This window comes from Bufo gargarizans, chromosome 4, assembly GCF_014858855.1.
Source record: "Bufo gargarizans isolate SCDJY-AF-19 chromosome 4, ASM1485885v1, whole genome shotgun sequence".
NCBI classification, from domain to species: Eukaryota; Metazoa; Chordata; class Amphibia; order Anura; family Bufonidae; genus Bufo; species Bufo gargarizans.
The window spans coordinates 386,974,741-387,002,153 of record NC_058083.1 but is presented as its reverse complement, the minus strand read 5'-3'; the positions used below and the strand labels follow the sequence as shown (position 1 = coordinate 387,002,153).

At 44.4% G+C, this 27,413-nt stretch overlaps 1 protein-coding gene across 2 annotated transcripts; it reads left to right on the top strand.

Annotated features, from left to right (window-relative positions):
• The first annotated feature begins 9,017 nt into the window (after positions 1-9,017).
• On the top strand, positions 9,018-15,715 carry LOC122935799. Of its 2 annotated transcripts, none has more exons than XR_006388828.1 (2): positions 9,018-9,665; positions 15,273-15,715. XR_006388828.1 is itself a non-coding variant. In XM_044291691.1 (2 exons), the coding sequence occupies exons 1-2, from the start codon at positions 12,320-12,322 to the stop codon at positions 15,482-15,484; spliced, it is 2,322 nt and encodes a 773-aa protein (XP_044147626.1). In that variant the 5' UTR covers positions 12,297-12,319; the 3' UTR covers positions 15,485-15,715. The 2 variants fall into 2 exon arrangements, 1 of the variants encoding a protein (XP_044147626.1); XM_044291691.1 differs by lacking the exon at positions 9,018-9,665 and adding an exon at positions 12,297-14,429.
• Positions 15,716-27,413: the final 11,698 nt, after the last annotated feature.

Below are 27,413 nucleotides of genomic sequence, written 5' to 3'. Positions count from 1 at the left end.
AAGTCTGCATGAGCAGCCACTGGCGCGGTGAAAAAAAAACAAGCTCCCCAGAAGCTGTCCTGCCGCATAGTTCGTACAGGTAGACGTTAACTGCACGTTTTCTGCTGGAGCAGCCTATCGAACATATACAAGGTTGAGTTCCATTGCGTTAGGCAGTCACAAATAAGACGTCTGACGGGCAGGTTGTGTCGCCGCTGGATTTCAGCAAGGCGAGCCATGGCCGTGTAAGATCTTCTCAAATGGCCCGCGATTTTCCTGGCCTGCCGCAAGACGTCCTGGACCCCGGGGAATTTGACAACGAATCCCTGCACGACAAGTTCAGGACGGCACGTGTGTAATTTTGCCCTGTTTCAGCACGCTCAGCAGATTGGCACCGTTGTTGCACAATATATTACAAACTGTCAAATTGAGCGGTATTAGCCACTGATCTGCCTGTGAACGCAAAGCTGAAAGGAGTGCAGGACCGGTGTGGCTCTTTGCTTCCAGGCACAACAAACGCAGCACAGCATGGCAACGTCTAACCTGGTATGTGGAATAGGTTCTGGGGATCTTGGTTGGCGCAGCGGAAGAGACGGTAGCAGCAGAAAAGGAGGGGTCAGCCGAGGAGGAGAGGAAGGATGGAGTAGGAGGAGGAGGAGAAGAAGAGGCCGGCCTGCATGCAATCCGTGGCGGTAAAACCAAATCTACACAGGTGCCACAGGTTACATGCTTGACGGCCGTCAGAAGGTTCACCCAGTGGGCAGTAAAAGTTATATACCTTACCTGCCGTGTTTGCTAGACCACGTGTCTGTGGTAAGATGTATCTTGGAACCAACATTGTGTGCCAGAGATACATTCACTTGCCGCTGAACCTGTCCATATAGCTCTGGGATGCCCTTCTGAGAGAAACATTTCCTTCCTGGGACCTTCCATTGTGGTGTTCCAATGGCCACAAATTTTTCGAAAGGCCTCTGAGTCCACAAGTTTATATGGCAGAAGTTGGCGGGCTATCAGTTGTGACAAGCCAGCGGTCAACCGTTGGGCAAGAGAGTTATCCGGCGTCATCATTTTTTTACGCTCAAACATTTTGGCCACTGAAGCCTGCCTTTTTCCTGACAAACATGAGGACGGCATGATTAAACGTGGAGTAGAGGAGAGAGGAGAAGAGGCTGGATGGTGAGAGCCTGGAGTGTGGCTTTGTGGGTTCTGACGACGTTGCTCCCACTGGGCTCGGTGATGTGAGGCCAGCTGCGTTCTTAAGGCGGTCGTCCCTAGGTGAGTGTTGAGCTTACCGTGACTTATGTGTTGACTGCAAAGGCTGCAGATGGCAACACTATTGTCAGCAGCTGATACATTAAAAAAAGCCCACACTGCAGAGCCATGTGCCGGCGTCCTGGCACCTTTAGGATTTCACAGGGCATTTTTTACACATTTTGATTTCAAACTACTTCTCACGCATTAGGGCCCCTAAAATGCCAGGGCAATATAACTACCCCACAAGTGACCCCATTTTGGAAAGAAGACACCCCAAGGTATTTCGTGATGGGCATAGTGAGTTCATGGAAGTTTTTATTTTTTTGTCACAAGTTAGTGGAATATAAGACTTTAAGGAAAAAAATAAAATAAAAATCATCATTTCCGGTAACTTGTGACAAAAAATAAAAAGTTCTATGAACTCGCTATGCCCATCAGTAAATACCTTAGGGTGTCTACTTTACGAAATGGGAGGTAGAACCTCAGGAAACATGACAAGTGCTCGGAAAGTCAGAGCTGCTTCAAAATGCGGAAATTCACATTTTTGTACCATAGTTTGTAAACGCTATAACTTTTACCCAAACCATTTTTTTTTTTTCCCAAACATATATATATATATATTTTTTTTTTAATCAAAGACGTGTAGAACAATAAATTTAGAGAGAAATTTATATAGAAATGTATTATTTTTTTAAAAAATTTTTTTATGTAGATTCGATTAATAACAAAAAATGTAAAAATGTCAGCAGCAATGAAATACCACCAAATGAAAGCTCTATTAGTGAGAAGAAAAGGAGGTAAAATTAATTTGGGTGGTAAGTTGCATGACTGAGCAATAAACCGTGAAAGTAGTGTAGTGCAGAATTGTGAAAAGTGGTCTGGTCATTAAGGAGGTTTAAGCTAGGGGAGCTGAGGTGGTTAAAGGGCATAAAAACAATCCTAATTTTTTTTGAACAACATGGTTTAAAACATCCAGTGTGTTTATACGATCAGGTATGATGTTGTATCGATCAGGTAGTATAAGGGTTATGCCCGTTTCACAGACATGCACTGCAAACAACCACAAACAGTCCATTTACCCAACCGCAAACTCCCCATTTGCACAAGGTTTGATACCAAGCTAGCCGTGTCCCATTAATGTCATTGAAGGTTTCTTTCTCCACCCAGCCACGTACAACACCAAGGGGCCACGAAAGGTGAATTGAATAGATTTTTCGAACGGGGAGATGGTTAAAAAAAAAATCCCTGGCTCCCTCTCCTTTGTTTTAATCCACGGTCACTGCGTCTGCACCGTGCAGTTTACTGTCACACCCGATATGAGTGGTATTTTCTGTCGTTCTCGTCTCATCAGTTTAATCCCTGTTACGTCCCCTATCCGGGGACGTGTGTCAAATTGATTAAACGTTGTCGAGATTTTTTAAATTGTCTGCATTATTTCTAATAAACTATTAAGAGACTTTATTATGATTTTTTTTTTTTTTTTTTTTATGTATTAAAAACCCATACAACTTAAAAAAAATAATAAATTAATGTTTTTTTCTATGAAAAATTATCCATCCGATCGCTTTTGGTCTGATCATAATGAAGCAACGGCCTTATTATCTGGGGTGTGGCAACATTGCCAACACACTCATAGAGGTGATGATCGCTTCATTGTGATACGCAAGCCCCTTCACCACAACAAGGTAACTATCACGAAGAGGAATTGACACTTGTATGTGCTTTTTTTTTTTTTTTTTTTTTAAAGCACCAAAGGCCAGAAAAATTAGGCATGTACACATGCCTTAAAAATAATGGTATTGTTGTAGCAGCGGATGGAAAAATTGATGTTTTCCAGGCAGAAAGGTGACTAAAACATTGCGGCTTGAACCCTAGTTGGTGGCGGAGAATTCACGAAAGTCATCCGGTATGCAGACATTAAATACAGCAGCGTGGGGACCATTTTGAGGTCAAGGCATGTCATCAGGCCATTTGTTAGTCAAATGTATCCCCCACTGTCAGTCCCTTTGGGATCCATGCCTCATTCATCTTAATGAAGGTGAGGTAATCAATTTTTTGACTGAGGCGACTTCTTTTGTCAGTGAAAATGCCTCCTGCTGCACTGAAGGTCCTTTCTGACAGGACACTTGAAGCGGGGCAGGCCAGAAGTTCTATCGCAAACTGGGATAGCTCAGGCCACAGGTCAAGCCTGCACACCCAGTAGTCAAGGGGTTCATCGCTCCTCAGAGTGTCGATATCTGCAGTTAAGGCAAGGTAGTCTGCCACCTGTCGGTCGAGTCGTTCTCTAAGGATAGATCCCGAAGGGCTGTGGCGATGTGTAGGACTGAAAAAGCTCTGCATGTCCTCCATCAACAACACATCTGTAAAGCGTCCTGTCCTAGCCGCCGTGGTCGTGGTAGGAGGAGGATTACTTTCACCTCTTCCCCAGTTAGATTCCCGTTGTGCTGTGACATCTCCCTTATAAGCTGTGTAAAGCTTTGTTTGGTTTTGAACTGCTGCATCCTTTCTGACTGTCGGTAATTTGGTAACATTTCTGAGTCTTTCTGCTTATACCGGGGGTCTAGTAGTGTGGCCACCTAGTACAGGTCGTTCTCCTTTATCCTTTTTATACGGGGGTCCCTCAGACATGACAGCATGAAAGACCCCATTTGCACAAGGTTGGATGCCGAGCTACTCATTTCCCGTTCCTCGTCCTCACTGATGTCATTGACGGTCTGGTTCCCCCCCAGCCACGTACAATACCACAGGTCCCAGATAGGTGACAACAACGAGCACCCTGGGATGCCTGCTGTGGTTGGTCTTCCTCCTCCAAGCCAAATTCCTCCTCTGACTCCTCTTCCTCATACTCCTCTTGCAGCGTTGCCGCAGGTCCGGCAAGCGATGGTGACCACAACTCTTCCTCTTAACGCTCATCTACAGCCTGATCCAGCTATCTTTGCAGGGCACGCTCCAGGAAGAAAACAAATGGGATGAGGTTGCTGATGGTGCCTTCGGTGTGACTGACTAGGTTTGTCACCTTCTCAAAAGGACGCATGAGCCTACAGGCATTGCGCATGAGCGTCCAGTAACGTGGCAAAAAAATTCCCAGCTCCGCAGAGGCTGTCCTAGCACCCCGGTCATACAAATACTTGTTGACGGCTTTTTCTTGTTGGAGCAGGTGATCGAACATTAGGAGTGTTGAATTCCAACGTGTCGGGCTGTTGCAAATCAAACGCCTCACTGGCATGTTGTTTCGGCGCTGAATGTCTGAAAAGCACGCCATGGCCGTGTAGGAAGGCCTGAAATGGCCACACACCTTCCTGGCTTGCTTGAGGACGTCCTGTAAGCCTGGGTACTTAGACACAAAGCGTTGTACGATGAGATTCAACACATGTGCCATGCACGGCACATGTGACAACTTGCCCAAATTCAATGCCGCCAACAAATTGCTTCCATTGTCACACACCACTTTGCCGATCTCCAGTTGGTGTGGGGTCAGCCACTGATCCACCTGTGCGTTCAGGGCGGACAGGAGTGCTGGTCCGGTGTGGCTCTCTGCTTTGAGGCAAGTCAACCCCAAGACAGCGTGACACTGTCGTATCCGGGATGTGGAATAGCCCCAGGGGTGCTGGGGGGGTTCAGTTGATGTGCAGCCAGACGCCGCAGCAGAAGAGGACTCGACCGAGGAGGTTATGGAAGAGGATGGAGTAGGAGGAGTAGAGGAGGTGGCAGTAGGCCTGCCTGCAAGTCTTGGTGGCGTCACCAACTCCGCTGCAGAGCCATGCATTCCATGCTTGGCAGCCGTCAGCAGGTTGACCCAATGCGCAGTGTACATGATATACCTGCCCTGACCGTGCTTTGCAGACCAGGTATCAGTGGTCAGATAGACCCTTGCCCCAACACTGTATGCCAGAGATGCCATGACTTCCTCTTCAATTACTGAGTAGGGGTTTGGGATTGCCTTTTTTGAAAAAATAAAATATAATTTGTCCAGGTACCTTCCACTGTGGTGTCCCAATAGTGACAAATTTTTTGAAGGCCTCAGACTCCACCAGCTGGTATGGTAAAAGTTGGCGGACTAAGAGTTCCGTCAAGCCAGCTGTCAGACGCCGGGCAAGAGGGTGACTCTGTGACATTGGCTTCTTACGCTCAAACATTTCCTTTTACAGACACCTGACTGTGGGCAGATGAGATGGAACTGCTGAAGGTGAGAGGCGGAGTGTCGGGTGGTTGAGAGGGGGCAAGGAGGACAGCAGTGGTTGACGTGGCTGAAGATGCTGGACCAGGAGGAGGATGGTGGCTTTGAGTTTGTGTGCTGCTTGTACTCATGTGTTGATCCCATTGGAGTTTGTGATGTGAGATCATATGCCTTCGCAAAGCAGTTGTACCAAGGTGGGTGTTGGACTTCCCACCATTTAGTTTCTTTTGGCACAGGTTACAAATGGCATTGCTGTTATCAGAGGCAGACACACCAAAAAAATACCACACTGCTGAGCTTTGCAATGACTGCATTCTGGTGGTAACAGCATGCGTTGATTGGCGTGCTGTCTGGCTGACCCCGGGTGCCGATACATGCTGTCTGACTGTGCCACTAGCTCCTTGCGGCGACCTCCCCCTGCTTCCAACTCGTCTCCTCCTTCTCTCTGTCTCCCCTTCAGAACTTTCCCCTTCTTCTTCTCTTCGAGCAGGCACCCACGTGGCATCCACGGACACATCGTCATCATCAACCGCTTCCCTTGTAGGAAGCAGCAGCGGGTACAACATCATCATCAACATCACACTGTACATCCATGTGTGTAATGTTGCCTGACTGAGACATATCCCTGTTATCTACATCCTCTGTCAATAATGGTTGCGCATCACTAATTTTATCAAACTGATGTGTAAATAACTCCTTTGAGGGCTCAAAAGTGGCTGTGGTGGCGGCGGGCGTGCGAGTGGTAACTTGAGAGCAGGTGACCAAAGCTGAGCTGGAGGAGGATGGTGCGTCAAGGTTCTTAGCGGAAGCTGTTGAAGATTGGGCGTCCTGTGTAAGCCAGTCAACTATTTTCTCAGAATTTTTTTGGGTTCAGGGTACGTGGCCTCTGAACACTGAGCATTATTCCAGGGCCAGTGGAAATCACAGCACCATGACCACGACGGCCCCTGCGGGCTGGCCTGCCTCTGCCTGTCTTTTTTTTTTTTTTTAGATAAGTGGTACTATGCATGCAAGGTACTGTGTGGGCCTGACACATACTGGCTTAAAACTGCGATTCTATCATAGAGAAATAATATAAATGTAATTATCTTTATCTGCAAGGTATTGTCTGTGACACCCTATATGAATGGTGTGCACACAGTACTGTCTGTGACTGAGCCTGCAGCCTCTCACACACGGGCAGGCAACTGCAATATATGTGTGTGTGTGTGTGTGTGTGTATATATATATATATATATATATATGTATGTATATATATTTATATAGCAGACTGATGTACCAGCCCTAAAAAGGGCTTTTTGGGGTGCTGTCAGGACAGCAGATGAGTCTGTGGACACAGAACACTGCCCTAGCTAGCGCTTTCCCTATTGAATCAGCAGCAGCTACACTCTCCATCCTCTCACTAAGAATGCAGCTTCCGAATGAATCTTAAATGGATGCTGTCCAGGAGGTGGGAGGGTCTGGGAGAGAGGGTCTGCTGAAGATTGGCTGGAATGTGTCTGCTGACTGTGAGGTACAGGGTCAAAGTTTGCTCAATGATGATCTATAGGGGGCGGACCAAACATCGCATATGTTCGCCTGCCGCGGCGAACGCGAACAAGCTATGTTCGCCAGCGAATAGTTCGGGACATCACTACTAACCAGGTGAACGTTTGTGTTCTGTGGACTTTCCATGGTGTGAACATACACCAGTGCTGCAAACTGTTATTTTGTTTTGCCTTTTGTGTGAATAAACATTGAACTGTTTTAAGTTAAAGGGGTTCTGCATTATCATTTAACTGATGATCTACCCTCTCCGATCCGCTCGAATGGAACCTCAATAATCGGATAGGGGACTAAGGAAATGTGGCTGGGGGCTGGTTATCTGGTAGGTTGGGCAAGACTTGCAATACTCTTCCACTTCTCTGAACACACTGGGCCAGTAGAACCGCTGTAGAATCCGGTTTTAAGTTAAGGGGGTTCTGCACTTTCATTTAACTGATCTATCCTCAGGATAGATGATCAGCTTCTGATCGTCGGGGGTCCGACACCTGGGACCCCCGCCATTCAGCTGTTTGAAAAGGTAGCGGCGCTCCAGCAGCGCCACGGCCTTCTCACTGTTTACCGCCGGCCCACTGACATCACGACTAGTATCAACTAGCGTGGGCGGGGCTTAGCTCTGTTCACTTGAATGGAGCTCAGCCGCGCCCACGCTAGTTGATACTAGTCTTGACGTCAGTGGGCCGGCGGTAAACAGTGAGAAGGCCGTGGCGCTGCTGGAGCGCCGCTGCCTTCTCAAACAACTGAATGGCGGGGGTCCTGGGTGTCGCACCCCTGTCTATCAGAAGCTGATCTATCCAGAGGATAGATCATCAGTTAAGGGGTTCTGCACTTTAATTTAACTTAAAACCGGATTCTACAGCGGTTCTACTGGCCCAGTGTGTTCAGAGAAGTGGAAGAGTATTGCAAGTCTTGCCCAACCTGCCAGATAACCATCCCCCAGCGACATTTTCTTAGTCCCCTGGTCCCTTTCCCGATTATTGAAGTTTCATTTGAGTGGAACGCTATGGATCTCATAGGCCCAGTACCGAAGTCCGCTAGAGGGCACCAACTCATCTTAGTTGTCCTCAACTACGCCACTGGGTACCCGGAGGTGGTGCCGCTGCATCATACATCAGCCAAACTTATAGCTAAGGAGTTAATACAGTGTGTGTGTGTGTATGTATGTATGTATGTATGTGTATGTGTATATATATATATATATATATATATATATATATTGTGAGACATTGACAGGTCTCACTCAGGTTAGAGGCAAGGAAGGGGTGGATAGTTCGGTCCACACCCCTGTTCCACCACAGGTGAGAGAAGCTGGAGGTAATCAGCCTAGCACAAAGCACCTCCCAGGGTGTCAGAAGGGGGGTAGTGTGTTACCTGTGGACAGAGGCCTGGAGGCTCTGTCTGTGTGGTCTCAGCTGGGCAAGGCTGAGGGACCACAAAGCTGTGCGATAGCCTGGAGTTGGGGGACGCAGCGACGCCTGGGAGGGTCGCAGGGCCATAGTCAGGCAGACTACTGAGCCCCAATCCCCCACAAGAAATACTGAACTGGAGACAGTGGGCGTACTGTGCTCTGTACAGCCAGGAGGCTGTGGGACATTGGCTGACAAAGCCGCACGAGTTCACAGGGTGTGAACTGGGACCTAGGTGAGTCAGGAAACTTTGTTTAGTTAGAGCCTGGACGGGCGAGTGTTTATTATTTTGTCATTTTATTGTTGCTGGTGTTGAACAATAAATACACTGTTTGGACCTGAAACTTGGTGTCCTACAGGCGTATCTGTGAGAATGACCCCCAAATAAGAGGCGATCCCTTACAATATATATACACATATATCTCTTCAGGGCAGCATGTCTCCAAACAAAGATCTGGGGTGTTTTTAGGCCAATGGACCAGGGAACGTAATTGTAAGGAAATTATGTCTGTATCCACACACGTTCACATATATGTATTAATTCAGCCTTATATGCTTGTATTAAAGTATACAGAGTTCTTCTTTAAAGGAAGTAACAACAAGGTCTAGTAACACAAGCTAACAGGAAATGGCTGTCTGAAGCTCAAAACCGCATGGCTAGAAAGAGATATGCATGCTTTGCAAAAGAATGCCACATTTATGATGAAGGTATCTGGAGAGAGAATTGCTGAATGCATGACATCATAGCTGCAGAAACATATATATGCATATATACATATATACCTTTTTACACTTATATCTAATATGTGCATTAGACATATATTTTACATTTGCTATAATACTGGTTATATAAGCATCTTGTATATTGACGTTCATCTTTGGTTTAGATAAGTGAAGGATGTTTTATCAGATAAATGTTGGTACAAAATAAACAAGGATGATTCCGCGAAATATTTGAACAGAGCGAAGGTTGACAAACATGGTGGTTAGATATCTAAATTCTAAGAATTATAAATGCGTCACATATGTACCTTGTTTCTAGGAAATTATCATGACTTTTTTTACTTTGGCTGTATAAAGATGAAATTGATCAATTCGTTACCTGATTGGATTAAACTTAGGGGAGGTATATGCTAATTTTGTGGTTTGAAGCTATAAATTTTCTACGATGTCAAAATAAAGCAGCAACCATTTTATACCTATCAACGTGTATTGGTCTTCAGTGGTTGTCCGGCCGGTGATTCACCCACAGACAAACCAGGGGCTCCTTTCAATTGGTAGCAGAGGATGGTTCACTGACTATCCAGGTGAGTAATAATTTCTGCCACTATTTGTGTTGGTTGGAATGTTTCTCTCCTGGATACGGTGAATATCTGATGTATACTGGATGGCAGGTTAGTTGATAGGTTAGTTTAGTGTTCATATGACTGTGGGACAGACACGAGGCAGCACTCAGTGTTCTGCGTATCCTGATAGGAGCGGCGTCTCCTATAGGCACAGTGGTTGGCAGGGGATGTTGTTCCAGGAACATACATCATATTGATGGCAGGGAATTTTCCGAATGTAGAACTAGTCTCTTCGGACGTTGGCAGGGATTTTTCAAGTGGGAATTAGTCTCACTTGACGGTTTATTGAGTTACAGGATAACTCCGGATATATGTGAATGAGTTAAAGGATAACTCTGGATTTATGTGAAACAAGGAAACAAGGTACCAGGAATATATGTAAAGGAATACATATGATACAAAGGAAACAGTGAGGGAAACGCATACATCTCAATGCAGATGTTGGTTTCTAACTCACTAGGATTGTCTGTGGAGTGAATTGTTTAAAGAACATAACTGTACGGTTATAACTTGGAAGGTGACATTGATTACTGCAGTGTATTAAATCCATAAATGGTGTTGCCCATATTAGATATTTTACACGTGTTATAAGAATATTGTACTGGTGGAAAATCTGATTGTGCTGGCTTAATTGATCCTCAACATAACAGTACTAACACAATTACTTGCTGCTATTTCTACGCTGCTATTTCCACCTCACTGTTTGCTGCTCGAATATATATATATAGAGTTTATTGTCAATTGCATTAAACATTATGGGTAACAGCGTGGGAAAGGATCTGGATGGTGAGCCAGAGACCAGACCCACACCGTTACATTTTGTATCAGGCACCTGTGGGATTAGTGTAACTGATCCATTTTGGGTAAATATCTGTGACCGCAGTCAGCAACTGTGTATTACGCAGATCAGCGATGTAGGTCCTCGCAATGAAGGGGACTGGGAGGAGGTTAAAAAATGGTGGGGCTTCACCCGAAATATAACTATCCAGCCGGTGCCTGGGATGAAAATTATATGAAAACATGTTTTAAGAAATGGGAGAAAGCATTAAAAGAATATAGAAAGAGATTTCCACCAACCCATCACATATACTTAAAACAGGATAGGGGGACAGTGAGTAAAGAGGAAGAAGTTCCATGGTCAGAAATTCTGCCCTCCTTACCAGATAAACCACCGGCATATGACGTGACGGTGTTAGAAAAGGCAACACTCCCAGCTGTCTCTACGGAGGACATGCTACAAGACCCTTATGATAAGGTCCCCTGTCCAAAACAAGCAACCGCACCAGAATTATTATTATTTTCTGGTGAGAACCAAAAGAGAACCGGACTGTACCCGGATTTGGGGGATAGAGATTCCCTTCTGAGTACTGCAGTTATAGTGGCAGCAGCACTTAGGGAACAAAAAGATGTGGCTCCACAAGTCAAAGAGGCTCAGGAAAGGAGAAAGGAATATAGAAAAAGTATGAACATTTATGTACAGGAGTTGACCCAACTGAGGGATAAACTAAAGATAGACATAGTCTACATTAAACAACTTCCCCTTCAGAATGTCTTTCCCGTTATATATGATCACGAGAACCCCGATAATACTGACCTCCCTAGTGAGGAACAGATGGATGAATTGAAGGGTATTCTGGGAGGAGAATGTGGGAAAACCAGAGCTGTAACTAACAAAAAGGACCAGCTGCTGACCGAGATAGAAAAACTAAGACAAGAGTACAGGAGGGTGAGGAAGGACTGGGAAACCAGAGCTCAGGAAGAATACAGTAGGAGAACTGAAACACAGATAGGGGCAGACAGTTTAGAACATGGTAGGCCCCTGGCAACCTCCACCCCTAGAGTACCTGGAATAATGCAACCCCTGACAGACATATTTTCCAAACTCGCTCTAACACCTAAGGAAGGGGATAATAGAGGCACAAAACTACAGCTCCCCATGATCACTGTAGGTGACACTGAAGTCCATATCCCTCTTCCTTTAGGATTAATGAAAGAACTGAAGGATATGTGTCCCAATCCAAAAAAGGACCCTAGAGCAGCAGCAATGTTTCTGCAGAAGTATACTGCAGGGAGCCAATTAACAATGGAGGATATTCAGATAATACTCTCAGCCATAGACCCAGACACTGGCTCCCAAATCAATACAGAGGTGGTCTGAGCATGAACACCCGTCCCCACGGGGGAACAATCACTATTAGGGGTGCCCAGAACGAGTCCCGTCCTTCATTATGCATTTTGTTCCAACTGATTGGCAAGTTTTACCACAAGTAATACTGCAAATTGATGGTATTACAGTTAATTTATTGCTTGACACCGGAGCAACGACTTCAAGCGTAAACAAAATAGACTTCATTAACGACAAATGCACCGAAGGAAGTTCTATGGGTATCAATGGGACGACAGTGATACATAAGGTGACAGCACCGCTCCCGGTTTGTACTCTTACGGGGGAACTAGTGACGCACATGTCTTTTGCAGTCCTGCTAGAATGCCCCGTTTGCCTATTAGGAAGGGATCTAATGGCAGCATTACAGATTTCATTAGTTTTTGACAAAAAGGGAAGACTGACAGCGACCTCAATGAAATGCGACCTGACAAACCCAAAAAGACGTGACATGAATGGGTTCTTTTTAAGCATACCAATGTCCCTGGAAAATCATCCAATTTGGGCAAAATGTAAAGACTCAGTAGGAACGATTAACTGTGAGCCCTACCGGCCCTGTTTGAAGGAGGGGGTTATGCCAACCTTTCAGAAACAATACCCATTGAGTGAGGAAAAGTTAGAGGGTATAAGGCCGCAAATTGAGAAATACTTACAGATGGGAATTCTTAGGAAGATTGTCAGTCCCTGGAATACACCGATAAATCCCGTAAAAAAAAATAATGGCACATGGAGATTTGTACAGGATCTAAGGAAGGTAAACAAGGCAATTATCCCACTTCCCCCCTTGGTGGCAGACCTTACAGCTGTGTTTGGGGCCATTCCTGCGGGATCCAAATACTACACTGTAGTTGACCTCAGTAATGCGTTCTTTTCCATACCAGTGGCTTGGGATGCACAAAGTCTTTTTGCTTTTCAGTGGGCTGATGATGGTCAGGTGACTTGGACCCGTCTCCCACAAGGTTTTGGGGATAGTCCAGCAGCCTTTTCTATTGTATTAAAGGCTACATTGGAAGATTGGGAACCAAAGAGGGGATCCACCTTAATACAGTACACAGATGACCTTTTACTCTCCAATTCGGAGTTAGAAGCCTGCGAAATAGATTCACGGAGTTTATTAGACCACTTGGCAAGCAAAGGACACCTGGCCTCGAAGAAGAAAATCCAATATGCAAGTACCCAGGTAGAGTATCTGGGGTGCATAATAGAGGCAGGAGAGAGAAAGATCTCACCCGCTAGAGTCAAGGCAGTGACCTCCCTAAGCAGGCCAGGGGACAAAGCTACAATGCTGTCCTTTCTAGGGTCAATAGTGTATTGCAGGCAGTGGATCCCTGATTGCTCCCATTGGGATTCAATCCTAAGGAAAACTACACTCACAGAAGCACCAAAGGTAGTGGAGTGGACAGAGGACAGAGTAGAAGCCTTTGAGAGATTGATTCGGTCCCTGACCCAAGCCCCAGCCTTGGCCCTGGCAGATTATGGAAAACCATTCCAATTATACTGTGTGGTATCAGGAGAAACCTATGCAGCGGTTTTGACACAGACACATGGGGGAAGAAACAGGCCAGTTTCATACCTATCGAGAAAATTACCTCCTGTAGTTCTTGGAATGCCTCACTGTCTCCAAGCATTAGCAGCCGCGGCCATGTCAGTAAAAGATGTTACTAAGATAGTCCATGGAAATGTAATGGAACTTTTCACCACTCATACAGTTTTGTCCCTCCTTCAAAACATGACCACACAACACATGACAGCTCAGAGACTGTCCGGATATGAGACCATATTACTCAGTACGGCAAACCTGGTGATAAAGACATGTCCAGACACCTCACCAGTGATAAGATTTTTGCATACACTTTTGAGACTTAAGTGTGAAGGTTCTGACGAACAAGTAGACCCAACACCTGAACACAGATGTGATGAAGTGATCTTGTCATGCACAACACCTAGGAAAGATTTAAAGGACACGCCACAGACTGACAGTATAGATGTTTTTGTGGATGGATCATGCACAAGACCAGATGACAGGACATATCAAACAGGTTACGCAGTAGTCATGCTCCCAAATCAAGTGATAGAAGCTGAACCAATTGTCACAACTTCGGCACAACAAGCTGAGCTGGTAGCGCTCACAAGAGCCTGTGAAATATTCGCAGGACACAAAGTGAATATTTATACTGACAGTAGCTATGCATTTGGAACAGTGCATGATTATGCATTAATATGGAAAAATAGGGGATATATCTCAGCAGATGGGAAGCAGATAGCGAATCAAAAATACATAGATCACCTGCTACGTGCAATTCAACTGCCAGAAGCTATAAGTGTGATAAAAGTGAAAGGACACTCTGCAAAAGGAGATTATCAAGCCATGGGAAACAACTTAGCAGACAGAGCAGCGAAAATGGCAGCCAAGAGAGACACGAGAAGGGAAAGTAAGTTATTATTCATGACAGATTTTGAAAGTGAAAACTGGGTGTCAGTAGTATATCAACTACAGAAGCAGTCTACCAGTGAGGATATCAAGTACTGGAAATCTCAGGGACTGCAGATGACAGGTACAGGTATATGGACAAAAGATCGGATATTGGGGGTTCCCACTGCATCAGCACCGCTCCTAATATCCTATCTTCATGGTCCTGGACATTTGGGAAAACAATACATATCAGAACATTACAAGTCACTGTTCTGTACACACCAATTGCAAAGATTGATAGACGATCTGGTCGACTCATGCATGACTTGTGCACAGAATAATGTTCAAGGAAAAGCACACGGAAGACATGGGAATCTACCACCCCCTACAGGCCCTCTGCAAGATTTGCAGATAGATTACACACACATGCCAAAGCAACCCGGGAATATAAGATATCTCCTTGTAATAGTCTGTAGGTTCTCAGGATGGTGTGTAGCCGTACCTACTTCAGGAGAAACAGCTGGTGTGACAGCTAGGGCATTGATAAATCAATGGATTTCAGTGTATGGACTCCCTCGGGTAATTCATTCAGATCAGGGACCTGCTTTCCAGTCCAAACTAATACAAGAACTGACGAAGATTCTGGGTTTCCAGTGGAAGCTCAATATAGTCTATCACCCACAAAGTGCAGGAGTCGTGGAAAGAATGAACCGAACCATTAAGGATAGGTTAAAAAAGGCCACTTCAGGAACATTGAAGGATTGGCTGAAATTTCTACCCGCCATTCTCTACCAAATAAGAACGACACCAAATAAACAGACAGGGTTGTCACCTTATGAAGTGTTATTCGGTAGACCCCCTAATACCCGTGTGGAACCAGATATTGATAGTAACATTTTTGCCTTGCAGGAGCAGTACGTGAAACATTTGGTAGGTATACTCTCGGAAAATCATGATAAGGTTGCTGTCACCTTTCCTCCTCTTTCCACAGACCCAACTCATCCATTCTTGCCCGGAGACAAGGTTCTGGTGAAACAACTGGCTGTCCGCCACAAGACTGGTCCAATATATCAAGGTCCATTTGAGGTTCTGAGAGTTGCTCGAACGGCTGTCCTTACCGACCAGAGTCCACAGTGGATACACGCCAGCCGGCTCAAGAAGACACCGGAAGGAGTCCTGAAGGAATTCCCCGGACAAGCATGAGTCTTTTGGACAAGATGCCTTCAAAGGAAATGACTTTGATCATACCCCCAAGCCTGCAAAGTAGATATGAGCAATGGCTAAGAGGCTATCTTAAACCACTTTGTCCAGAGGATCCAAAGACTATGCAGGACTTGTATGAGGAAGAATTCATGTTCAGGGAATATACCAATGAACTAGAGACTGAGGACTTGAAAGATCAAAACTTTCCTGAACCATTTAGTAAGCAGATGATTCAGAGAATGAAAATGGTGTGTGGTATAAGGAGTGATCATATGGAATGGGAATTCCATATGATCAAAGAGGGGATTGTAAGGAAATTATGTCTGTATCCACACACGTTCACATATATGTATTAATTCAGCCTTATATGCTTGTATTAAAGTATACAGAGTTCTTCTTTAAAGGAAGTAACAACAAGGTCTAGTAACACAAGCTAACAGGAAATGGCTGTCTGAAGCTCAAAACCGCATGGCTAGAAAGAGATATGCATGCTTTGCAAAAGAATGCCACATTTATGATGAAGGTATATGGAGAGAGAATTGCTGAATGCATGACATCATAGCTGCAGAAACATATATATGCATATATACATATATACCTTTTTACACTTATATCTAATATGTGCATTAGACATATATTTTACATTTGCTATAATACTGGTTATATAAGCATCTTGTATATTGACGTTCATCTTTGGTTTAGATAAGTGAAGGATGTTTTATCAGATAAATGTTGGTACAAAATAAACAAGGATGATTCCGCGAAATATTTGAACAGAGCGAAGGTTGACAAACATGGTGGTTAGATATCTAAATTCTAAGAATTATAAATGCGTCACATATGTACCTTGTTTCTAGGAAATTATCATGACTTTTTTTACTTTGGCTGTATAAAGATAAAATTGATCAATTCGTTACCTGATTGGATTAAACTTAGGGGAGGTATATGCTAATTTTGTGGTTTGAAGCTATAAATTTTCTACGATGTCAAAATAAAGCAGCAACCATTTTATACCTATCAACGTGTATTGGTCTTCAGTGGTTGTCCGGCCGGTGATTCACCCACAGACAAACCAGGGGCTCCTTTCAGTAATCACAGTAAATGGCACCATGACAAAAGAGCAATACATGAGGATTCTCAACAAAAACATCAGGCAGTCTGCAGAGAAACTTGGCCTTGGGCACCAGTGGACATTTCAGCATGACAATGACCCAAAACACACAGCAAAAGTGGTGAAGAAATGGTTAGCAGACAACAACATTAACGTTTTGGAGTGGCCCAGCCAGAGTCCAGACTTGAATCCAATTGAGAATCTATGGAGGGAGCTAAAGATCAGGGTGATGGCAAGAAGACCCTCCAACCTGAAAGATTTGGAGCTCATTGCTAAAGATGAATTGTGCAAAAATACCAGTGGAGACATGCACAAAGCTGGTCTGCAATTATAGGAAGCGTTTGATTGCTGTAATAGCCAATAAAGGCTTTTCTATTGATTAGGGTATGAATAATTATGGACTGGACACTTTTTGATCAAATGTAAATAAAAGCTGAGAAATGCTTTTTCTCCCCCACCATTATGCCTCTTATACATCGTCCTATTATCTTTTGGGAGACAACTATGTAATTTCCTGTCAAAAAATTACTTGCTGGTTGAATAAAAGTAACTTTAACTCAAAATTTTCCTGGGGTATGAATAATTATGGGCAGCACTGTGTATGTGTGTGTGTGTGTGTGTGTATATATATATATATATATATATATGAAAAAAAGCCAGCACTCCAGATTAGTGATTAAAAAAAAGTGGGTGGTTTATTCACCATCTAGCAGCAACATTTCAGCTCTCTCATTGGAGCCTTTGTCCAGCTGAATAACATGTGCATAGTGGCATACATAAATAGTGCAAGCAATTTTTAGATAATCAAGAAATCCATGGTTAAATAATAAAATACAAGTACATCAAAACATAGCAATATTAAAAACATAATTCATCTGTGGCCATGATCATAGCAAAGTTGTTTGAACGTCGTAGAATAAAGTGCATAGCGTAATAAAAACAATAATAATGTTGATACCTAATTGTAAATAAAAATGTATAAAGTGCACAGTGGGTATCAATAGCAACTTAATTGCAACCTTAAAAACATTCGGCTCAGTCACATTCGGTCATGGAGACATGATGGAACCTGCTTGGCGTCCGGAAAAGCGATCTGCGCATGCTTCACTACACGTGCTCTCGCGAGACATGGGACAATGCAAAGAGGTGTGGGAACCACAACAAAGATGGCTGCTGGTTACCTTTCGTACAGGGCGCATGCTCATGCCCAACCAGGCATGTGTCTGTACAGGGGGGGGGGGGAGGTCATGGAGTGTCAAACCATATTCTCCTCCCCTATCAGAATATCTGCTTCATGTCATAATACCAGGGTTGCAAAAGGGAGCATCCAAGAAAAACTTGAGACAGTCTCTGTCAAGGCGGGGCACCCCCACCCCCCTGGGCAATGGCAGTGGCTGCAACGCCAGATAGCAGGGCACAGGGAGCTGGTCACAAACTAAAGTAACCCTGAGCTATCCCTGGACTCCTAGCGCATGAGCCGCCTCAGATGGTAAGGGGGCTCATGCGCACGAACCTGCGCACGAACCTAGGACCCTACTATCCCTGTAATGCCCTAGGCCTAATGACAGGGCAGAGACCACCCATTCATCCTACACTACGTATGAAAAGGTGTCTCCAGAGGCCCAGTGGCAGACAGGAAGCAAGACCATGAGATAAACAGTACGGCAGGTAAGTTACACAGCAACATAACTATGCTATCCACACTTACCTGCAGTAGCCAAGATGGAATGCGGTTCCAGGCTGGGAAACCCACAGTCTTGTCTTCGCTTTAACCCCTCAGGGAAAGCACACCTTTTTTTGGAGCCAAGACACCACCAGAAGACCTCCATACACCAATACAAGATACACCAGGTGGGGGAGGAAAACAGAGACACACCGGAGGGGACACACAGCCAGGGCAAAGAAACAATATTATAAATAAGGGTGACTCACACAGACACAAAGAGTTGTCTGCCTGTGTAGGAGCTCTGCTCCCTGGCGGTAACAAAATAAGACTGAATACAGACTCCAACACACCAAGATATAAAGAGGCCTGAGGTCACACCCACCACACCAAGCAGACACACCTAAATTAACCCTGTGACAACCAAAACGGGGAAAACACCAAATAAAGGAAAGTGTACGTGCAAACAGAAAACTACACGTTGACCCCGGCAACCAGTCTGCACGCAACAGCGTCAAGGTCAAACATAAATTGGCCGTGACAGTCTCCCAGCAACAATAGGGTAGGGCATCAGGGTGTCACAGTGATGCGGCCCGGGATCCCTCCCTATACAAGGGAAAGGCACGGATAGACTGAATCAGAGCAGTACATAGTATACATATTAAATTATAAACGGACCGCCCCGTCACGAATCAGTGTCAACCAGGCCCCAAAAGGGTGGTGGGGTTGTGGTCATGGACACCAGATCCTATGTGGCAGAAATCAGGCTGCAGCTTGCAGACACTAATGTGTATGAAATGATTCACAATGATCCTAAGTTTATGCTATTTTGAGAGTTAAAGGACATATTGAATAGAGCTAGATATAACGGCATTTATTGATGAGAAGATATTTACCTTTTTATATTGTGATAAACCAGTTACACCTATACTGTACACCCTGCCAAAGATCCACAAGTCATTGACCTCTCCTCCAGGGCGCCCAATAGTCTCGGGTAGAGACTCGTTGTTTTGTAATGCAGCTATTTTTATCAATAAAATCCTGCACCCATTTGCCATGTCAGCTAGATCTTACATTAGAGTTGCTAATGATTTTTTGACCAAGATTGATAATGTGCGAATTCCCACAAAGGCTCTATTAGCTTTGTTTGATGTTGTAAGTTTATATACTTCCATAGAACATGAGTTGGGCATACGGATAATACAGGAGAATCTACAGGGGGGACACAATATAGTACTGATTGTCAGCAATTTTTGATTGCTTTGTTGAGGTTTATACTCACTCGAAATAATTTTTTGTTCCACGATGATTTCTTTTTACAATTACAGAGGACCACGATGGGGTCCAATGTGGCGCCGACCTACCCAAATCTTTACACGACACACCTTGAGGAGTCTGTCATCTATGTGAGCCACCACTTCAGCCATGTGCTGGGTTGGTGGCGGTACATAGACCACATTTTCCTGATTTGGGTCGGCGCCGCAGAGGACCCCATGGCGTTTCTCTTGATGGTTGACATGAGGTCCTCATTAGGCACCGCCTCAGGTACACCTCTGAATCTGAGGTTATTTCGCCAGGTGGAGTTTTCTTGATCCTCCATTGCGGCATAGAGGGTGTTAATGTAGTGCTGGCAGGAGGAGAGCGATTGCGATACAGCAAAGCTATGCTCCAGGGCCGCTGACTGCGCAGCTTCCAGTGATTGGCCTATATGCTGGATCTCGTGAGTTAGGACCGAAATCTCCTGTTTAAGAGGGGATAAAGCTTCGGCGAGGGCCTGCTAAATGAAGAGTCTAGAGACTGGTAAGTGGCGCTAGTTCCCCGACTCACCTCCGTCAGTTTCATCATCAGAGACGCCTTCCTCTGCCTCGGCAGGAGTACATTCATCCGCCGGTGCCATCTTGGATTCTCTAACCGCAGACATGCTGGCTTGCATTTTCGGGTATTTCGCCATCCCTGCTCTGGGATTATGGGACTTGGGCATCGTGGCAGGATCAGTGGTCTTCTGACCCCTGATCTTTACCATTTTGAAGGTTGCCAGCTGACGTATGCGGTTCTTAGCAAGGCAATGTACGGAGCTCAGCAAAGCATGTCCTCACAGCACAGGCGCAGGCTCCGCTCCCCGGACCTCATGGCGTTTCAGTAGTTTTTGAACACCGTTGACCCTAGTGTCAAATTCACTTTAACCCATTCTGAGGGGATCATACCGTTTTTGCATACTCGGGTCAGCATTTGCCAAGATAGGTTAGTTACTGATTTATATGTGAAACCCACAGACAAAAACACTTTATTACTCTTTGAGAGTCATCACCCTAGACCTATGATTAGATCACTTCCATTTAGTCAATTGCTCAGGGTTAAGAAGATTGTTCAAGATCCAATTCTGGTAGACACTAGGTTACATGAAATGGGTTGCAAATTCCGGACACAGGGATACCCCAAAAAACTGATTTAAGAACACTTAGCAAAAATTAAGCCTCTGACTAATGATGACATTAGAAAGAGGCTAGGTGACACCACACATTCATAGGCCAGAATCCCTTTTGTATCAGAGTTCAGCAGTAATAATGGCAATATTTCAGCCATTTCGAAAACAACACTGGAGAATACTGACAAGCAATTTTGAGAATGTTGAACAATTTAAATCCCTGCCTCTATGTTCGTATCGGAGAAATCTCAATTTTGGTGACAGACTTGTCAAATCTGACATAGGTTTATCTAAGGGAACTTGTGAGACATACTTTGTTTCTACCCGGAAGGGTTGTTTACCATGTTACAATTGCGTTAAATGCTACAGGGTGACTCGTTTTGTTAGGATCTGGACTTGAACCCAGGACCTCTGCTGTGTCTGGCGGTGCCTCTACTTGCTGAGCCATCTGAAATGTTGGACAGTTTCTTAGACAATTCCTTGAATGATCTTGTCTTGAATCTGGTTTGCCTTGAACCTTGAACTCTTTGCTCCTCCCAGGAACTTCCTGATTTAAGCCATGTATCTGCACTTCCTGGTTGCCAGAATATTGTGCCTTTACCAGCCAATATCTCGCTCCTGTCTATCCTGCTGCCGACTGTATCTCTGCTAGCATCAGTTACTGACATTTGACTTGTTCCTCGACTATGCTCCTGCTTAATCCCAACCTGCACTATTCGTTACCGACCTTGACTTGTTTCTCAACCACGCTTCTGCTTGATCCCTGCCTGCTATATCTGCTGCTGGACCTTGGCTTGCTCACCTACTGCTGGGGCTATCCTGAGGACCGCGACCTGGTATTAACACGCAGCAAAGTCCATCTCCACCATCGGGAGCTCTGGCGAATACCGGTTAGTACTTAGACCCCGCACCTCAGGTGAACCCGTGTCATGAGCCAGGGTGACCAGTGTGAATATCTGCTCCGCTGCTATAGCTACTGGCCTCCGAGCCTGACTCGAGGCCGTGACACGTTTGTTCACCACATTTCAGGTAAAATGTTCAAAATCAGACAATATCTAACTTGTGATTCTTTCCATGTTATTTATTTATTGACTTGTCCTTGTCACCTTTTATATATAGGTAAAACCACTTGGGACCTAAAAACTCGACTCAACCAACATAGATATTCCATTAGGAAGCAAAAAATGGACCTTCCAGTTTCAAAACACTTCACTGAGGCCAAACACTCAGAAAGGGATTTACGGTTTAGAATTTTGGAACAGAGATCCTCTTTAAGACGAGGTGGTGATAGGACCAAATTATTGAAGAGAAGGAAACTTTATTGGATTTATACATTAGAAACTTTAAATCCAAATGGTCTAAATGTAGAATTTAGGGTCATTTCGTCATCTCCATCATTTATGCATGTTTTCTACTTGTGCCTCCTCGTGTGGAAAACAACATGTGCTATATGTCTAATTGTTTTTTCTTTTTTTAGGACAGCAATTATTGAGTCCACTGTCAGGAATGGTCACTGTGGCGAAAGCCATTAAGCCACGGTGTTTTGGAGGGGGCTGTTTTCCCGCCTCCTGCCCCTGGATTATGGCCCTTTAAGAACCATCTGGGGACATACTGTGGAGTTACTGGATGGCCACCATTTCATGTATCAGAGGCACATGGTGAGAACAATGGTTGAAGCTCATGGTGAGAACAATGGATGGCGGCCATTTTTAACTCAGACACCGTTTGGACTTTTCTACACGGTGCCACCTCGCCGGTATTTCGTGCACAAAGACATCGGGCAGTAGTTGTAAACTATACAATAGGGGACCCATTATACAGTAATTATTTTTGATATAGCCTGTATATGTTCTGCGGAATCTGCATTAAACTGTATCTTCCATACTACTGAACGGATCTGGGTGAATTTTAAATATGTGGTTCACCCAGATCCCTCGGTTCCGAGGATATACTTGTTATGAGGTTATTGCATGTTTTGGTGTTCCTGTGATATAGTTTATAAAACGGTATTTCTCTGCCTGTGATAATTATATTACCCATTGTTTTCAGTAATTATCACAGGCAGAGGGGAGGATTTTGTGTGGGAGTGTCTGTGTGCATTGTACGGATTGATTGGTTGTATTTCAAAACCCTGTGGGCAGTACTATGTTTGTGGATTGTGAATAAAAGAGGCTGTATGTGCCAGTACAGTCAGTTCTGCTTGACCCTCAAGCGAAGTGTCGTCTCGTTCTTGGGGGAGATAGGAGTGTATGCTGTTACAGTGTGACTGCTAGGAGTGTAAACTGTTCATAGGGTTTGTCCTGTAGGGCTGTATACAGCCTTCATGTGTTTTCCCTTTTGGGAGTATGGAGAATTCATGTGCTTGCATTTCGGGAAATTGGTGCTTGCAGTAACTGCCTGTCAATCTGAAAGGAGGATATCGTCTGAACAGAACTGTGTGCTGAACGGAGCGTTACAGTCACGTTTAGAGAAAAATGGAGGAACCATGTAGGCGAATCCCGATTATAGTAGCATATATTATATCCTTGTCTGGCTGGGATACCACTTTTACAGGGAGTGCAGAATTATTAGGCAAGTTGTATTTTTGAGGATTAATTTTATTATTGAACAACAACCATGTTCTCAATGAACCCAAAAAACTCATTAATATCAAAGCTGAATATTTTTGGAAGTAGTTTTTAGTTTGTTTTTAGTTTTAGCTATTTTAGGGGGATATCTGTGTGTGCAGGTGACTATTACTGTGCATAATTATTAGGCAACTTAACAAAAAACAAATATATACCCATTTCAATTATTTATTTTTACCAGTGAAACCAATATAACATCTCAACATTCACAAATATACATTTCTGACATTCAAAAACAAAACAAAAACAAATCAGTGACCAATATAACCACCTTTCTTTGCAAGGACACTCAAAAGCCTGCCATCCATGGATTCTGTCAGTGTTTTGATCTGTTTACCATCAACATTGCGTGCAGCAGCAACCACAGCCTCCCAGACACTGTTCAGAGAGGTGGACTGTTTTCCCTCCTTGTAAATCTCACATTGGATGATGGGCCACAGGTTCTCAATGGGGTTCAGATCAGGTGAACAAGGAGGCCATGTCATTAGATTTTCTTCTTTTATACCCTTTCTTGCCAGCCACGCTGTGGAGTACTTGGACGCGTGTGATGGAGCATTGTCCTGCATGAAAATCATGTTTTTCTTGAAGGATGCAGACTTCTTCCTGTACCACTGCTTGAAGAAGGTGTCTTCCAGAAACTGGCAGTAGGACTGGGAGTTGAGCTTGACTCCATCCTCAACCCAAAAAGGCCCCACAAGCTCATCTTTGATGATACCAGCCCAAACCAGTACTCCACCTCCACCTTGCTGGCGTCTGAGTCGGACTGGAGCTCTCTGCCCTTTACCAATCTAGCCACGGGCCCATCCATCTGGCCCATCAAGACTCACTCTCATTTCATCAGTCCATAAAACCTTAGAAAAATCAGTCTTTAGATATTTCTTGGCCCAGTCTTGACGTTTCAGCTTGTGTGTCTTGTTCAGTGGTGGTCGTCTTTCAGCCTTTCTTACCTTGGCCATGTCTCTGAGTATTGCACACCTTGTGCTTTTGGGCACTCCAGTGATGTTGCAGCTCTGAAATATGGCCAAACTGGTGGCAAGTGGCATCTTGGCAGCTGCACGCTTGACTTTTCTCAGTTCATGGGCAGTTATTTTGCACCTTGGTTTTTCCACACGCTTCTTGCGACCCTGTTGACTATTTTGAATGAAACTCTTGATTGTTCGATGATCACGCTTCAGAAGCTTTGCAATTTTAAGAGTGCTGCATCCCTCTGCAAGATATCTTACTATTTTTGACATTTCTGAGCCTGTCAAGTCCTTCTTTTGACCCATTTTGCCAAAGGAAAGGAAGTTGCCTAATAATTATGCACACCTGATATAGGGTGTTGATGTCATTAGACCACACCCCTTCTCATTACAGAGATGCACATCACCTAATATGCTTAATTGGTAGTAGGCTTTCGAGCCTATACAGCTTGGAGTAAGACAACATGCATAAAGAGGATGATGTGGTCAAAATACTTATTTGCCTAATAATTCTGCACTCCCTGTATATGTACTATGATTATGGACATTCTTGTCTTTGACTCAGTGCCTCCCCTGCCCCCTTTTGGGGCCTGGGTGACACTGATTTGTGAAGGGGCAGTCCGTTTATAATTTAATATGTATCCTATGTACTGCTCTGATTCATTCTATCCGTGCCTTTCCCTTGTATAGGGAGGGATCCGGGGCCGCATCACTGTGACACCCTGATGCCCTACCCTATTGTTGCTGGGAGACTGTCTCAAGTTTTTCTTGGATGCTCCCTTTTGCAACCCTGGGATTATGACATGGAGCAGATATGCTGATAGGGGAAGAGAATACGGTTTGACACTCCATGACAGACACTCTGGCACGGAGACTGATGGTCGCCAGTTGGTCTTCCGTTTGCGGGTCAGCTTTTGTCTGCTTGAACTGTGGAGCTTTTAATATATATAGTGTGTCTTTGCATTTTTGTACAAGCATGGATGGGCATGAGCATGCACCCCGTACGAAAGGTAACCAGCGGCCATCTTTGTTGTGGTTCCCGCACCTCTATGCATTGTCCCGTGTCTTGCGAGAGTAGGTGTAGCGACGCATGCGCAGATCGCTTTTCCGGATGCCAGGAAGGTTCCATCATGTCTCCACGACCTAACGTGACTGATCCGAATGTTTTTAAGGTTGCAATTAAGTTGCTATTGATACCCACTGTGCACTTTATACATTTTTATTGACAATTATGTATCCACATCAATATTATTCTTATTGTTTTTATTACGCTATGCACTTTATTCGACGACGTTCACAAACAACTTTGCTATGATCATGGCCACAGAGGAATTATGTTTTTAATATTGCTATGTTTTGATGTACTTGTATTTTATTATTTAACCATGGATTTCTTGATTATCTAAATTGCTCGCACTATTTATGTATTCCACTATGCACATATTATTCAGCTGGACAAAGGCTCCAATGAGAGAGCTGAAATGTTGCTGCTAGATGGGTGAATAAACCATCCACTTTTTTAATCACTAATCTGGAGTGCTGCCTTTTTTTTTTTCTCTATACATTTGGGACCTTGGTCACAGGCCCCCATAAGGAATTGCACCCGCGTTTAATGTGTGCTGCTTTTTTTATTTATTTATATATATATATATATATATATATATATTAGTCCAGAAAAATGAACAGCACTCCAATGTGTCATGAAAAAATAAGACCTCCTTTAATCACCCATTATTATATACAGTGTGTATACATATACCATATTTTTCGCTTTATAAGACGCATTCCACCCCCCAAAGTGGGGGGAAAATGTCAGTGCGTCTTATAAAGCGAATGCTGACATTTTTTTTCTCTGGTGACACTGGCCGCTATGCTGCACAGCGTCTGCGATGTATCAGCGGGGATGGAGGAGGGGCTGGAGGCTGGAAACTGGTGTTGGAATCACGGCGGTGCCCGATGCAGTCACTGTACTCTATTACACTGGGCCCTGGTCACAGCAGTCTTTATATGTAAAGTGTAGTCATGGGAGCTTTGTTAAAGTGTCGCAATCTTCTGCAGTAGCGCAATCCTCTGTAGTACTCCCTATTAAACTACCATAGCAGGCAGGCCGGCCGGCAGCATAAGGTCACACACCTGCTCTGCCTGCTTCATTAATAAAGTGGGAGTACAGTGACTGCATCGGGCCCCGCTACGATTCCAACACCAGTTGCTGGCCTCCACTCCCTGTATTGTGGGTCACTATTTACACAAGGACACTGTTATGGAGTGGATATGTGGATGACACATATAACATAAGATATCATTCACAGATCCCCCCCCCATAACAGTGTCATCCACAGACCCCCCCATAACAGTGTCATCCACAGATCCCCCCCCAACAGTGTCATCCACAGATTCCCCCCCATAACAGTGTGTCATCCACAGATTCCCCCCCATAACAGTGTGTCATCCACAGATTCCCCCCCATAACAGTGTGTCATCCCCAGATTCCCCCCCATAACAGTGTCATCCCCAGATTCCCCCCCATAACAGTGTCATCCCCAGATTCCCCCCATAACAGTGTCATCCCCAGCCCCCATTAGTTCAAAACCCACCAAAAGCACACCTTTTGGTTCAATTTTTTTTTCTTATTATTTTTCCTCCTCAAAAATCTATGTGCGTCTTATAAAGCGAAAAATATGGCGTGTGTGTGTGTATATATATATATATATATATATATATATATATATATATATATTTCAAGGAAAAATGGCGGCACTGGTGCAAAATCAAATAAAGTTAGGGTGCACATCTCCAGGGGAATAGGCTTCTTACCCCAATGTATAGATCCAGAAAAACGGGCGGCACTCCAAGGATAAGAACAAGTGAACCTTTATTCACCCAGGTGGTGCAACGTTTCAGCTCTGCACTTGAGCCTTTTTCAAGCAAAGATACAACTCAAAACACAGCATTATATACAGGTGAATCAATTAACATATTCAACATGTGATCACACTCCACCCAGTGGGTGTGTTACAAGTCTTGACAATCAAATGTGAGAACAATGTGAACATCACATAAAAGTAATAAACAAGGTGCGAATCGGGTAAAGAATACATGTAACATACATGTTATATACAGTGTGGCTAGAGACACATGCCA

Coding starts and splice junctions, on each gene's coding strand:
- LOC122935799 (XM_044291691.1), top strand. CDS start 12,320: ATGAATGGGTTCTTTTTAAGCATACCAATGTCCCTGGAAAATCATCCA. Junction 14,430..15,272: donor ACTGCAGATGACAGGTACAG/GTATATGGACAA, acceptor CTCTTTCCACAG/ACCCAACTCATCCATTCTTG.